The sequence below is a fragment of the Lacerta agilis genome, chromosome 4 (genome assembly GCF_009819535.1).
Source record: "Lacerta agilis isolate rLacAgi1 chromosome 4, rLacAgi1.pri, whole genome shotgun sequence".
Classification (NCBI taxonomy): domain Eukaryota; kingdom Metazoa; phylum Chordata; class Lepidosauria; order Squamata; family Lacertidae; genus Lacerta; species Lacerta agilis.
Window position 1 is genome coordinate 36,627,427 of NC_046315.1, and position 16,013 is coordinate 36,643,439.

Genomic DNA, 16,013 nt, shown 5'->3' on the forward strand with positions numbered 1-16,013 from the left:
CTTTCACACATGATTAATCAGCCTAAAATCATAATGCACTGTGACTCTATTTTTTATCTGCAATAATAGAACGTCAGCAATCATAAGTCCACTAAAATATTGGCTGGGGTAGTGCAATTTCACCCATTTTTTTCCAAATTACACCAACAAGGACAAAGGTCAAGACATTTCTGCACCCTCACGTTTTCAATAGTAATAGACTCTATGATTCCTCTCAAGGCAAGGAGGCGGTAGGATTGGATCTTTCTTTCCCCTCTGCCCCCTGGTTTTGGGATCTGATTTCATTGTCTCCAAAGACATCGATCAGAAAAATAGATTTATTGTTGGTACCTTATTTTAAAATCTTAATACTCTTAATACAATTCCTGATTACATCAGGAACCGATCTGTTTCGTCATTCTGGTGCAGGAAGATAACACGCATGTGAATCCAATTAACGTCCACTCTAAATGCTGTTTACACAGCCAGCATGAGGTGGGAGACAACGTCAATATGCCACCCTATCTTGGGTTTTAATGTGTCCATTTCTTTTTTTTCTGAAGCAGGAGCAAGAGACAAGTTACACCATTCTAAGGGCAAGAAGCACCAATGTTACCATCAGTGGCCTCAAACCAGACACAACTTATGTTTTCCAAATCAGAGCTCGGACGGCTGCAGGATATGGAACCAACAGCCGCAAGTTTGAGTTTGAAACCAGCCCAGATTGTATGTATTTGTAAATATATATATATTAATGTTTTCCTGAACAAAAATTATATGGCTGGCTAGCTTTATTCCCTCTCTAGTTCAGCAAATGTGATTCTATATTTATGATCTGCCTTTCCGGCTAACATGCCTATAAATTTTTATATATTGTCATTATTTTAAAACATGCTATGAGAAATATACTATAAAATAATGCAGGTGGTATTCCTACTTTCTCCTGCCATATCTTATTTATGTTGCCAGAATTAAATGAATCCTGTGCTAGGCAGGAGCTCCTGCCGGGAAAGAAATTTAAAAGTTCCACAGTGTCATAATATTCTGACGTTGTTGTTTAAACTTATGGACTCCTAAACTTCTGAACTCCAAAAGAACTGCAGTCACTTCAAACCACACACACCCCACTTCCAAGTACACAGAGTGGTGCTTTCATTAACTTAACTTCAGGCAAGCTTCCCTGTTTTCCCCTATAGGTGGGTGTTGGTTTGTTAGGAAGGGAATCGTAACTTTTCATGCAAATTACAGTCAAAGCAAAGGTTGATGTCAATGAATTGCCATTTTGTATTATATTGCTTGGCTTGCTTCTACACTAAGCCCCAGTATGCATTGCTTATTATCTGCTAATGCATGTCGCTATGGACTCTGGGAAAGAATAGAAAGTGACACGAGGGACTACAGGTTGGAACATGTCCTCTCCTCTTCCATTAGCAAGGGCTTCATCTAGAATAGATCATAGGCTCCAAATGGAAAGACTCTGTACATAGAAGGACACAATTTGATGCAACCTACAATAAACTAACGGGGGACGTGGGTGGCACTGTGGTCTAAACCACTGAGGCTAGGGCTTGCCAATTGAATGGTCGGTGGTTTGAATCCCTGCAATGGGGTGAGCTCCTGTTGCTCGGTTCCAGCTCCTGCCAACCTAGCAGTTTGAAAGCATGTCAAAGTGCAAGTAGATAAATAGGTACTACTCCGGCGGGAAGGTAAACAGTGTTTCCGTGCACTGCTCTGGTTTCACAAGAAGTGGCTTAGTCGTGCTGGCCACATGATCCGGAAAAACTGTCTGTGGACAAACGTCAGCTCCCTCAGCCAGTAAAGCGAGATGAGCGCCGCAACCCCAGAGTCGTTCGCTACTGGACTTGACTCTCAGGGGTCCTTTACCTTTACCTTTATACAATAAACTAAACTTTTCAATAGTTCATGAAACTCATTACAGTGGTACCTCGGGTTACAAACAGCTCGGGTTACAAACACTTCGCATTACAAACTCCACTAACCCGGAAGTAGTATCTCGGGTTAAGAACTTTGCCCCAGGATGAGAACAGAAATCATGTGGCGGCAGCATGGCGGCAGCAGGAGGCCCCATTAGCTAAAGTTACGAGGTTAAGAACAGTTTTGGGTTAAGAACGGACCTCCAGAACGAATTATGTTCGTAACCCAAGGTACCACTGTACAACATTACATGCTCATTATTACTCCTTGGTACCTTTGAGATAGGTTCTCGAATTATCATGTTATCCTGCATTCACTACTGCAGTTGATGGAGTGACAAATACATGCAAGAACCCCCACAAAATAGCCATTTTCTGGGAAAGTCCTGCGTTCCAGAACTTTTGGCAGAGACATTGTTTAACCAGAATATGTATAGTACCCTTGCTTGCACTAAACATTAACAATGTCATGTTGTTGGCTTGTGGGCTTGCCCATTCTGAGGACAAAATGCTGTACTAGCTAGGCTTTTTGTCTGATCTTGCAGGACTCTTCATAAAAAATAAAATAAAACAACAACCAAAGCCAACTCAAGTCATCAGACCATTTGAAATGTACATAATGTAATTCTATATTTTAAAACACAAATGCTTATCTTTTGACTCCCCTAATTGAACCACTGGGTCCGAGAATCACCTCCCTTGATAGCATTTATGAAAATATGTCCATCTCAATTACAATGTGCACTACCAGTCAGCAATAATATCGCCATCTAGTAGTTGGTGCTGATTAATTTGTCAGACATAGGAGTTTGGAGGAAGGTGGGAGGAATTCCAAAGTTATAGCATAACACAGATTATACCACAGATACCATGGCAGCAACTTTTTCTGACAGACTTCTCATAAGGCCTGAGTGTCTGAAGTTTAAGAAATGCTCTGTTTGGAGAGTATAAGGTCTCAAAAATAAACAGAGAAAATTTAGCAGCAAGCCAAGCAACCTTGTTTGAATTTTTGAGATTTGTGAGCTTTTGAAATTCCAGCTTCTTTCTGGAAAGTAGCTGAGCTCCTGATTTTAGCAAACTAATGACTTATTATGGTGACCTTCAGTCTATGGAATAGATTGTATGATGCATAGAGAATATAAAACCATTTAGGGTATGATATATGGGAATAGATGGCAAAGAAATATGTTTTTGTGTTGTCTTAACTTGAACCAAGATGCATGTGGATGCCTCTGGCAAATGAACAGAATGTAGGTGATATAAAGCTTTGCAGAACAGATGGAAGACTGGTTGTACCTTATTATCATGATATTATTTTGGTGGATATACTAATTGGTTACTTAAAAATCATGAATTGGATTTCAATATTCTTATTATGTTTTAAGTACTTTTGGAACTTTAAATCCCCACCACTGCATAGCATTTGAAACTTTGGACTTGATCTATTGACTTTAAAACAATTAAGCATTTTTAAAGACCAAGTTTGTTAACTCTCTATCTATGCTCTTGAGTGCAGTGTGCTATTTTACAAATAACCTGCCAGTTTTGTTTGTTTGTTTGTTTGTTTGTTTATTAAATTTGTGTAAAAAGCAAACTGAAACAACCCATATTTAAGGACACAGATACAAAGCTAATGTATGGTCTAGTTTGGCCCTTTAGAGGTTATTGTGATGGAGGGTTGGAATGAGACCTTAAGGAGTAGCTGGTGTAAATTTTTCATTTTCTATTCATATTAGGAGCTCAATTGAAAAAGAGCTGATTTAAGCCTCTTGTGTAAAAAATACTTCCAGCTACATACTTTACTAAGGAAAATTGCATATAAACTGTTCAGTGGTTTGATCTATCATGCTTGACTTTTGTACTCAAAAAAGATCCTATTTTAATTTTAATTCATCCATAAAAATCATCATTATCAGTGGCATGGATCCAAACGTGTATTGAGCAAGCAGAAATGTGCTTCTGCTTGTAGAAAATCTTCTTCAATTATGCTGATTCTCCCATCTCAATCCCACACTGTTCCAGAGAGTTCAGTGTGGTGTAGTGGTTAAGAGCGGTAGACTCATAATCTGGGGAACTGGGTTCGCGTCTCCTCTCCTCCACATGCAGCTGCTGGGTGACCTTGGGCTAGTCACACTTCTCTGAAGTCTCTCAGCCCCACTCACCTCACAGAGTGTTTGTTGTGGGGGAGGAAGGGAAAGGAGAATGTTAGCCGCTTTGAGACTCCTTCAGGTAGTGATAAAGCGGGTTATCAAATCCAAACTCTTCTTCTTCTTCTTCTTCTTCTTCTTCTTCACTCCTCAAAATAAGGTTTTCTTTAGGGTGAAGGAGGCTGCCATGGGCAGCAAGGGCTGAAAAAGACATGTTATGTGTGGGGGGAGCAGGCATAGGCAAACTTGGCCCGCCAGATGTTTTAGGACTACAACTCCCATCATCTATAGCTAACAGGACCAGTGGTCAGGGATGATGGGAGTTGTAGTCCCAAAACATCTGGAAGGCCGAGTTTTCCTTTGCCTGGTGTAGAGTCATGCTAGCACTTCTCTGGCTCCAACCTGATATATTTTTATTTTTCTCAGCCATTGCAACTTGTTCCTAGACCCATAAGGGTTTTTTCTTGTCTTTTCAAATTGGTAAAGATTAAATAGATATTTAGCTTAGAAATTGGGCTGCAAGTCATTTCTTAGCAATGCTATAATGATTTCACTTATCTGCTACCTGCATTTGTCGGTGGTGATATATTTAATGTTCCGAGGGTTTTTAAACTAAAAGAAAACCTCACGTTTATTTCCTTGTAACTTCCAGCTTTCTCAATCTCCAGCGAGAACAGCCAGGTTGTAATGATTGCTGTTTCGGCTGCAGTAGCAATTATTCTGCTCACAATTGTGGTTTACATCTTGATCGGGAGGTTAGTTCATCATTTCTTTTACACATTTATTTCCATCCCTTCAGTGCTGCATTTGAATGATAAGCACTGTCAAGGAGACACCCTCCTGAACAAGAATCACCAGGATTCATCCGCTAAGGCGACTTTTTGTTGACCAGGAAGTCACAGCAGAGTTATAAGCCTTAATGAGGCTGCAAACAATAGCAGGCGCAGGCACTACAGAACTTGTTAAAAATAGCTATAAACACATTCTCAAGCAATTGTAAAACTAAACTGGAGGGGTCAAAAATCAACAGATTGTCTCATTAGTCAATTTCCTCAAATTCCCTCAGAACGTATCTATGCTCTGTAGGATACAGTGAATGTAAACAGTACTAAAGTTCTTAATAGGGACTTAACTGTTGTGTTCTGTTTTTTTATGTTCAAGCAGCGTATAAAAAGTTGGTTCTCTTATGTTTTTGCCTTTTATTGCTTGTAGATTCTGCGGGCATAGTAAATCGAAACATGGAATTGATGAGAAGAGGCTGTATTTTGGGAATGGACATTGTAAGTTTTTTTTTGTTCCCCTTCCCCACAAGTGTTTTATGCCATTTATTGCATTCAGCAAAATTCTATGTGCTCATATGATACAGATGCAGCTTTGTTTCCTTTATTTCTCTTTCCCTCTGTTCATGCGCGCACACACACAGTGTCTCACAAAGCAAATAATACAAGGCATTTGGATTGTATTTAAGTGATCTGAGAGATTGCTGACATGTCCAGACTCAGTAAAGGTGTTACATGCTCCCTACTTCCATGAAGTTTCAGAGGGAGCACTCCAAGGTTGTTGTTTTTTTAGTGCAATTATATATGTGCTTCCTCAGAAATAAGTTTCACTGTGTCCTCTCTTCCTAGATGAGAAATCCCAGAAAAGAAATGTGTCTGTGATGTGTGTGGTTTCTTTTCATATATGCAAGCAGAGCACATTGGAAACAAATCAATGTTCCTGCAGGAGAGCAAATGCACTAACTGTGCCTCTGGTTTCCAAGCAAAATCCTGAACTCCAAGAGGCTTCAAAGGTAGCCAAGTCTACCTGTCTTATTTTCTCTAAATTGAAATGGCAAGCTGGCTGCAAATGTGTTCCCCCCCCCCCCGCTCCATCCCATGATGGGTGTAAAATTCATTATGTTGGAATAATCAAGGAACATTGAGGTGCTTTCTCAAATCCATTATCCTGGTGTAGGATGCTGTAGTTTTGTATCTCTCAGGTTAGTGTTAGACTACAACTCCCATCAGCCTCAGCCAGCATGGCCAATGGTCAGGGATAATAGGAGTAGTTGTTGAACAGCATCAGACGGACACACGCTCCTGACCCTTGGGTTGGTGAAGTCATAGTGATCGGCACATTCATGCTGAACAATGGGGCCAAATTCATAATAGCAGTGTAGTATAAATCTGTACTCCCTTATTGTGCACCTAAAAATGCCTCCTTCTGTGTAAAGTGCTCAAGATACACATTTTTGCATTCAGTTTTGCCTATTTATCAAGGTATTTTTATATTACTAGCCGCTTTGAGACTCCTTCGGGTAGTGAAAAGTGGGATATCAAATCCAAACTCTTCTTCTTCTACTACTACTACTATTCTCTACAGCAGTCACATGGTGGTGTGCAACAAAATAAATGACAACAAAACATAATACATAATAAAATCATTAAATCCATTTGACCTAGAATTCCTATATAACTAATATAAGCATCAGCATCATACTTAAAACTGACTTCACCTACCACACCTGTCCACCTCTGAAAGCCTGTTGAAAGAGGTACAGCTTCAACAAATGCATAGCACAAGTAAGACACATCTCAGTGTGGAGATTGTAGCCACAGAGCCATCACTAAAAAGGCTTTCTGCAGGGCCCCACACTTTCCTTCTCATTCAGAGCAGAAACTACCAAAAGAGCCTCACCTGCTGATCGTAATGAATGATCAAGTTGATATGGAGAAAGCATCTCCTCAGGTGATTTACACATTTTTGCAAACAATTCCCCCCGATTTAGTGCCTTTGTTCATGTTCTTTTCATTAATAGATGCTTTTTTTGTGTACACTTTCCCTGCAAATTTTGTGTACTTTTGGGGTTGCAGAACTGCATTGCAAAATTCGTGCAAATTTCAAATGATAGCTGTGTTTCAGTTCCTGTATTGTTTCAAAAAGCGCAAATTAGGTAGGTTTGCATGAAAATGTGAATAGAAGCAAATTTCTACCTCATCCCAGCTTGGGATCACATGACATTTGGGTGAAATGCTTGGAAGGGCCCAATTCATTTTTGGATCAAGGAACGGAAGACTTCTTGTTCTCTTTTTTTCTTCACATAGCTGAATCCCTGTTTATTAGATGCAGATATTTTATTTACAATTTAAGTCAGAGTCAATATGGCCAGTTTCTTTTATGTGGTTTGCATATGGTTGCAGAAATAAAAACCTCTGCCTAATTACAACTGTGTTGGAGCAATTGAAATGTCAAATTGTTTTTCTCTAGAGCCTTTCCCCTCAGGAGCAAGTTGGTACTTTATTGCCAACATGCAAGCTGTGATATCCAGCTACTTAAGGCTGCACAATAACAGTTAACACACTGGGCTTCAGCTCCCCATTTAGTAATATGTGGCCCACAACATTTTAATTAGATTATAAAACAGAAACAACCATTAAAAAAGTGTCATGGACAAGTAACAGGTCAAAAGTTGTTCTCTCAACCCCCGTTCAGTGGAATGTCACAACCACTTTTTCTAAAAGAGTCACAGTAGTTAAAATTCCTGTGGATTCAACCACTTCAATTATTGTGCTTTGGCATTCCAAGCCATGTTCATGCTGCAATATAAGGGGAAAGTCTAAATATTGTTGGTTCTGTGACAATCCATTGTAGAGAAAGAGAGAGCTGTAGATAGTTGGGGGAGGGTTGCTATCAGTATATTTATCAAACTGGGTCTGGAAAACTATTATTGCCCTGATGTCAGATGTGTTGTGTCTTGATTGGACTATTAAGTGATGAAAAGAAAATATTCAGAGGCAGTCCTCTTTATTGTTTCTGAACATATTCCTGGGCAAACTTCTGTCATTCAAAACAGGTCTCACAACCAAACACTGGTGAGTCCTGCTTCAAATTAAATCTTTGGCAAATCTTCGGCTTCCTTACAGGGGAGGCTTATTTTGGAAATGTTTATGAGAAGGTGACTGTACCCAGATATATTAATTCTGGCAAGCATCAGTGCTTCAATTGTATATGCCATAGCTATTTACAATGTTCTATTAGTGGCATTTTGTTGAATATACAGAACTACTACTGGGTGCTTCCCTCTTCCCAAAAGCTAAGCATTCATCTGAACCCCCAGTTGCTACTGGGGAAATATAAACCCAGTCACTCTTCTGGAGTCTGTTGCAGGCAAATACCGGAATGAAAATTCTCCTGGGTTCGTTTCAATAGGATAAAACAACTTCTGTGGCTATAATAAACTTTCTGCACTTTAGCCCATAGCAGATGGTTTATTTCAGCCACTTGCTTGTGAATTGCCTAAGAAAAAGCCTCACCCATGAAGTGTTCCCTGCGGCCTTATTTCAAATCTTGTAATACCACTTCAAAGGAGCAGAAATGCATTTGACCTTCTCAGATCATCCCGGTTTGCCCATGTCTGGCCAAGCACTTTCTACTCCTTTGCTACCTGTAAGACAATTCATGCTGGTTAAAAAAAAAAATGGAAATGATACCACTGGCACAGAAGGAGCTGTAAAGTCATGCAGCTTAACGCGAGTACATGTGTTTATTATCTACTGCTCATGACAGAATCAACATTATATGGACTGCTCTTTAGTAATTGGTGCGAAGGAATTATTCTCCTTGCAGTCTCCAGTCACCTGATAACACAAACCCTCGGGGGTCAGCATTAAAAAAAAACAACGAGGAACAGAAGTCCCCACTGCTCAGAGGTTTTTAAATTGCTGGATTTCTTTTTATTAGGGACAGGAGGGAGTCTGTAATATGCAGGCAGTATGGATGGCAGGGAACATTTACGAGACCTTTAACCTGTAGCAATATGCTGCCAGTAGGGGGGTGAGTGTGTGTTTCAATTGCTGCTGTTGTTCAGGAAGTTTTATTGTGAGCGATAGTTTAACCAACCACAGTCTTGTACGAAACACTTTCAGCATGTCATATTGGGCCAAACACAGCTTCACTGTTCTTCATGTGATGCTTAAATTGTGTTGGAGGCAGTTAACACTAGAGCTTAAAGGGAGAGCTTAAAGGGAGAAGCTTTCAGGATTTGATTACACTCTTGCAGCAATTGTGTTGGTAAGTGAAGTGAAAGCAGAAGAAAAGAACCCTGCTGAACCAAACCAAAGATCAATCCAGTCCAGCAACTTCTTTCCAATAGTGGCCAACTAGGTGCTACTAGTCACAATGGCTATATAACTACCTCTGGGGTCAGAAGTGCCATGCCTATGAATACTTGTCATTAGGAAACACCAGGGATGTTATTTCACTCATGTTCTGCTTGTGGACATCCCAGAGGTATCTAGTTGGCCTGAAGGGAAGAGGATGCTGGACTAGATTGAGGTTTGCTCCAATACAGGAGGATTCTTTTTAGGTACCTACCGTATATACCCGAGTATAAGCCGACCCAAATATAAACTGAGGCACCTAATTTTCCCACAAAAACCTGGGAAAGCTTATTGACTCAAGTATAAGCCGGTTCACCTTTGCCACTGTGGAGGAGGAGGAGGAACGAGCAGCCCGAAAGCAGCCCTTTGGGCTGCTCCTTCCTCTTTCTCCTTTGCCAAGTTTGCATTTATGCGAGCAGTTCAGGAATGGAACAAGCTGCCTGGGGAGAGTAAAGAACCGCTGTTCTTGTACGCTTCTTAAGGAATGGTTGACTGGGGAGAGAAAGGGCATGAGCAGAGAGAAAGGGCTTCTTTCTCACCGCCCCCACCGCTCGCCTCACTCAAGTATAAGCCGAGGGCAGCTTTTTCAGCACAAAAAATGTGCTGAAAAACTAGGCTTATACTCAAGTATATATGGTATATGCTTTCAGGAAGTGTACAAGAATCATATGAATGCCTTATCCTGTTCTTCATCCATTAGCAATTTATTCTCAGTGGTACATTGCTTCTCAACCTGGATGTTCCATTCAGCTACCATGGTTAATACCTTCTGTTAAATCATTCCTCTACAAATTTATCTGATATCCCTTAAAAGTCACCTTTTATAAAATGTTATTGCCACATCTTATGATAATGAATTGCATAGATTTTATGCATTGCATGGAAGAAGTGCTATTTGGTCCGTCACGAATCTACTGACAATCAATGTCAATGGTTGATGCTGATTTCTAGTACAGTGGCACCTCGGTTTAAGAACAGCCCTGTTTATGAACTATTTGGTTTATGAACTCTGCAAAACCGGAAGTAGTGTCCTAGTTTGCGAACTTTACCTCAGTCTAAGAACGGAAGCCGAACAGTGGAAGGGCACCGGCGGTGGGAGGCCTCATTAGGGAATGCACGCCTTGGTTTAAGAAGGGTTTCGGTTTAAGAACAGACGTCCGGAACGGTTTAAGTTTGTAAACCAAGGTACCACTGTATAAGGAGAAGAAAAAGCCATACTAATTTCCTTTACTTCTGTTATGTAGCTGCTTAGGGCCAAAGATCCATGATCAGATTTCCTGACATTTCTATTTTCAGTTAACAGCAGCTGTACAGTGGGGCGGGATGATTTGGAACCCTGGGAGATCTGGAGGAAAATTAGCATGATTATTATTTCCCCCTGCAATTTGGCTGATATTTGCATGGGGTGAGATGTAATACAATTGGCTCCCAAAATGTCAGTGGCCTAGGAATCTTGCACTTTTTTGCTTTCATGATTACAGTGGGTGCTTTGTAATACAAACACATTAGGGTTTTTGTGTGTTGATTATTATTACTGAACATATACATATACTTATACATATATTTCTTTTTAAACAGTAAAGCTCCCAGGCCTTAGAACTTATGTGGACCCACATACATATGAAGATCCCACTCAAGCTGTTCATGAATTTGCCAAGGAGCTAGATTCTGCTAGCATAGCCATCGACAAAGTTGTTGGGGCAGGTAAGGATACTTACAGTGTCCTCTCTCGTGAGAATAACTGTGAAATTTCAATCCTCCTGCTGCAGCTGGACCATTCAGATGCAAGCAAGTTGGTGGAGAAAACTTTCCATGCAGATGCAAAGGAAATAATTATTTGAAGGTTTCTGCATTTGTATTCTGAATTTTTCACAACCGTCATGACTGACAGATCCAGCTGCTTCTTCTGCACTGAAAATGTTTATCAGCCTTTCTTTTGCCCTTTGTTCTTAATGTTGCTGCCCGTAAAAGGTTTGATGTTGAAGATTTGTTGGTCTACCAGAATCTGAGCTAAAACCTCAGACTTTTATTTCATATAGGTTATCAAACAGCCATCAGACTGCAGTGACCTTTGTTCAGTGGATTGATTTTTGAACATCACCATTTGGAGTTACTCATTTAAGAGCAAACTGCTTCTTGACATATTATTAATCATCAGAGCTATAAATATACCCCTGAATACAAGCTTGTTGCAAACGCACCAGTTTCCACAAAACCAGTGTATGCAGGATCATTGCACAGCAGGAGAGTTTTGTGAATTGTATCCAAACGCCTTAGTGCTTCAAACATTTAGCAATCAGAGACATTACTGAAGAATAAGTACAGAATGAAAACATTCCAGAAGACTAGGAGTTGTAGCAAAAACAGCAGAGTTATTTGCATCTTAAAGGCTATCAAATTTATTTTGGCAGAATAGTGCTTTTGTACTTACTTAATTCATTCATTTATTTTACCCATAGCCCACGCTTCTGTCCAAGGAACTTAGAGTGGCTTACATGTGGTTCCCAGACAATATAACAGTAGCAGACTTGCTTAGCTTCAGCTGAAGAACTGAATCACACACCTCCAGGCTGTGTGCATAGACTCACATGTATTTGTGTGCATGTAGTTGCAGAAGGAGCAAATCTGTCTTACAACATATAAGGCAGAGGAAGGCCTTACCACACATTACCCTGTGAGTTAAAGTGAACAATTGTCCTGACTGCAATGGGTTCAGATAATCATTTTCTACCAAGTGTGCCTAAAGCTGAGCCGCCATTAGCTCCTTGCCCAAAATGAGGCTGGAAACCAAAACTCTCAGGACACTGAAATGCAAAAGCAGCCAACGGGATGGGAAGGCATTGCTTCCCAACAAAGAGCTTGCAGCAATGGGAATGTTGGTGGTGGTGCAGATGCAGCAGCAGAACTAACCCAAAATTTACATTGTTGTGCTTCCACTAGTGACCACAATCCCCCTGACTCCCTCTTGGTTCCTAGCAGTGACTCTGTGTTGGGAAGCCAGTAAGCAATGCCACCCTACCAACCACTACTACTGAAATGTTGAGCTGCCATAAACTGGCCTGAAACTGCAGGAGAGCATTGCTGTCAGATTCAAGAACTTGCAAATGCATGAGCTCTTTATGTTTTGTAGTCCTCAGTTGGCTGGCAGTCTTGCCCGAGTCAATATGAAATAATAATAATAATAATAATAATTTATTTGTACCCTGCCCATCTGGCTGGGTTATTAAAATGTATTAAAATACATTTAAAATTTCACACATTAAAAACTTCCCTGAACAGGGCTGCCTTTAGATGTCTTCTGAATGTAAGATAATTGTTTATCTCTTTGACATGAGATGGGAGGGCGTTCCACAGGGCGGGCACCACTACCGAGAAGGCCCTCTGCCTGGTTCCCTGTAGCTTTGCTTCTCACAGTGAAGGAACCAACAGAAGGCCCTCGGTGCTGAACGATGGGGGTGGAGACGCTCCTTCAAGTATACAGGACTGAGGCTGTTTAGGTGAATTTAGGGATGGAGGAGAAATTTGATTCAGTTTGCATTTAAAGGCAAATCTATCAAATTCACATTCTCTGAAGCATTATGAAAACTCAAACACAGGCATCCTTTGAAATTCACACATATCCTTATTTTGTGATGCAGTTCTCCAACCAACTAGTTGTTAACGAAAATATGTATATTAGGAAAAAATGCACATCAAAATGAATATATTTGTGAGAACAACGTTTGAAAATTACTTGCAAAAATGTGTACATTAGTGTACACAAATGTGTTTATCAGGAAAGTTTCACAATAAAATGCTGAGGGTCTATTTTTTAAACTGAAAATTGCTGCAGAAATGTGGAGTTTAAGATTGGAAAAATGAGAACCCAAGAGAACAAAACTTAGCAGATCCTTCCGTCTCTCCTGGTGATGCTTTATTTGCTCAAGCCTGAGATCATAGGCATTCCCACAGTTAGAGGCAAACTCTAAACTCAAATAACTACACCAAATCAACAGTGAGCCACCAAAGTAGCACACAGACCTAGGAAGGAAGAACAAACAAACAGACCAAAAAAATTGAGTTAACTCTTTAGTTTACATTTCTTTAATATCCTGAAAGAATAAATAATTGTCAAAAAAAGGCTTACTATGAAAGATGTGTAAGGTGTTTTTATTTTATTTTAAAACAGCTAACTAGAAATCAATGTATTTTGTTAAAAATTATAGGTGGGGGGAGAAAAGTCAAATCATGTTACAGAATTATGGTGATTTATTTATTTTTCATTTTGCCCCACAAGAGTGCAGTGTTCTCCATCCAGTTAAGTCCAGGCTAGCAGTGGCATATGTGTTATGGCCGTGGTTGTTTTTAACTAGAAAAGAGATTGATAACATATTTGTAAGACTGCTGGTAGTTTCCCCTGAATGTCTTGTTCCTTGCTGATAAAGTTCACAGGTATAGTGTAGACTCCTTAGTTCAGACTATTTTCTGCAAGAGATTCTTATCCGATACTGAAAGAATCTCTTCTAACGATCCTCTTCAGTTCCATCTGCCTCTGCTAACTAGTACCACTTTTCAGGGTCCTGATAAGGGTTACAACAGCTGTTTGTAATTCTTAGCAGTTAATTATACAGCAGTAAATGCTAAAACCATTTCATCCTAAAAGCTTTAAAATGTTTTTAAAGCATTTAAAATGAATTAAAATGATACTTTAATGAGCGCTTAACAATGGGTGCTATGGGTCATTTTTACAACTGACAATCAAATCAGCAAAGTAAACTGCTGTGCAATCTCTAATTAAAATGAGGGCAGACATACCTTGTAATCTGTGTTTATACGGTTTGGATTTACAACAGGGATTCCATTTCCCCCACTCCAAGGCATTCCGCTCCCTAGTGCTCAAAACATGAAAAGGTGCTTTCAAAGTGTTTTATGGTTCAGGTGCTTTTCAAAGTAACCCCATGAACACAAACCATGGAAACGTGAGAGGGCATACAAAGCGCTTCTGTCGCTGTTTTAAAGGATACCATAGCACTAGCAAATACATTAAATTCATTAAATTAATTGCCATCCATTATTTCTGATTTTTAATCTGGAATGTTGTACACGGAGTTCGCTGCATCATGCACTTTTAGAACCTATGAGGCAGAGCTTTTCTTTTTCAAAATCAAATTCCTAATGTGTGTCTGCCCTTGTTGTCAAAGGGAGAGTTGGGTGTTGCCAAGCAAGGCACGTGTATCTCGCTCTGCTCTTCCTCCAATTCCAGTTTTCTTTCTGCACATATTTATTGGGACAGGAGTTTGTATGATTTAATTTAAACACAGGATACTCAACACGCACTGTTTTTCACTTGCCCTTTTGCTTTTGCCTGCGCCTCTATTTTGAATCTTGGTGCGCATTGTAAGGTGAATGTGCCTCCTCTGACTTTTTCTTAAAGAGCCTGTACTCAGAGCCTGACTTCATGTGTTTGCACTTCTTTGCGCACCTAATAGTGAACATGTGGGCAGAGGTGACAGCAGGGTCTGCCTCCCACCATCTGCCCACTGAAATGCATGTCTGCAATGTGCCCCTGAGTCAGAAGAGCAAAGCAATGCCTTAAAGTTATTGTAAAAACCTGGACTGATCTGTGTAAACATGCTCCTTACTACTACAGTCATGCCTTGGAAGTCAAACACAATCCATTCTTGAAGTTCGTTCGACTTTCAAAACATTTGGAAACCAAGGTGCGGCTTCTGATTGGCTGCAGGAAGCTCCTTCAGCCATTTGGAAGCAGTGGAAACCCCATCAAATGTTCGGCTTCCAAAAGTAGTTCACAAACCGGAACAGTCACTTCTGGGTTTGCGACGTTCGGGAGCCAAAACGTTCAGGAACTAAGCTGTTCAACTTCCAAGGTACAACTGTACTGTCTTTTCATTGATCATCAACCCTTATCAGTTCCATATAAGTGAACATCAGGCTTCCTGTGGCTTATGAATACAATGGGACTAACTCTATTATGAGGATAAAAGGGTGAGAAGAAAGAAACACATTATGTTGCCCTGAGCTTATTGGAGGATATACAGAATGAAATACACCTCAACTGTCCCGATTTAAGTGGGACACCTCATTTTTAGGGGCTGTGCTCTCACGCAAGTCACCTGGCTCCTGTAAGATCGCATCCCCGAAAGATGCACGTTTGGGGGCTGTACTCTCACATGAGTCACGTGACTCACATAGGAGTGCAGCCCCAAAAGATGGGAATCCTGGTTTTACTCTGGTGCATGTTGGAGGGTATGGAATGAATGTGTGTGTGTGTGTGTGTGTGTGTGTGTGTGTGTGTGTGTTTAAACATTGTATTTTAAAAGACAAACGTTGATTATATAGATGGATATCTGTCAGATAGACTTGGAAGCACGAGTTTATTCAGGTTGACCTAAACAAGGGCTGGTTGTTTACCTAACTATTTTAAATGATAGACCAAGTCTACTTAGTTATTATTCCATTGGGGTGTCAGTATTTAAGCTTTTATTTGTATTAACAGAAAACAATGGAAATATTTAGAAAGTTAACTTCTATTAATTTTTCAAAAAAAAATTGTATCTGAAGAAGTGTGCATGCACACGAAAGCTCATACCAACTTAGTTGGTCTCTAAGGTGCTACTGGAAGGAATTTGTTTGTTTGTTTGTTTTTTCAAAATTTTATGTTAATCAAAAGATTGCACTCACATCATTTAACAGGCTACTTGCTTCATCCCCCCCCCCCCATATTTGGAAAATCTCTTGGCCTAGGTTCTTAAAATTGAATGATGGTCTACGAGGAGACATAATTTGACATGATGTGTTGGGTGCCTCGTATC

General features: G+C 40.1%; 1 protein-coding gene across 3 annotated transcripts in view; it reads left to right on the forward strand.

The window, feature by feature from the left end:
- Positions 1-16,013, forward strand: part of EPHA3 (EPH receptor A3) — a 178,330-nt gene that overhangs the window by 127,193 nt on the left and 35,124 nt on the right. For 2 of the 3 annotated variants that reach the window (XM_033146737.1, XM_033146735.1), the window contains exons 6-9: positions 543-705; positions 4,713-4,815; positions 5,273-5,340; positions 10,780-10,905. In XM_033146737.1, coding sequence (XP_033002628.1) covers positions 543-705; positions 4,713-4,815; positions 5,273-5,340; positions 10,780-10,905 — 460 coding nt within the window. The remainder of the gene's footprint in view (positions 1-542; positions 706-4,712; positions 4,816-5,272; positions 5,341-10,779; positions 10,906-16,013) is intronic. The other variant, XM_033146736.1, reaches the window with a different exon arrangement.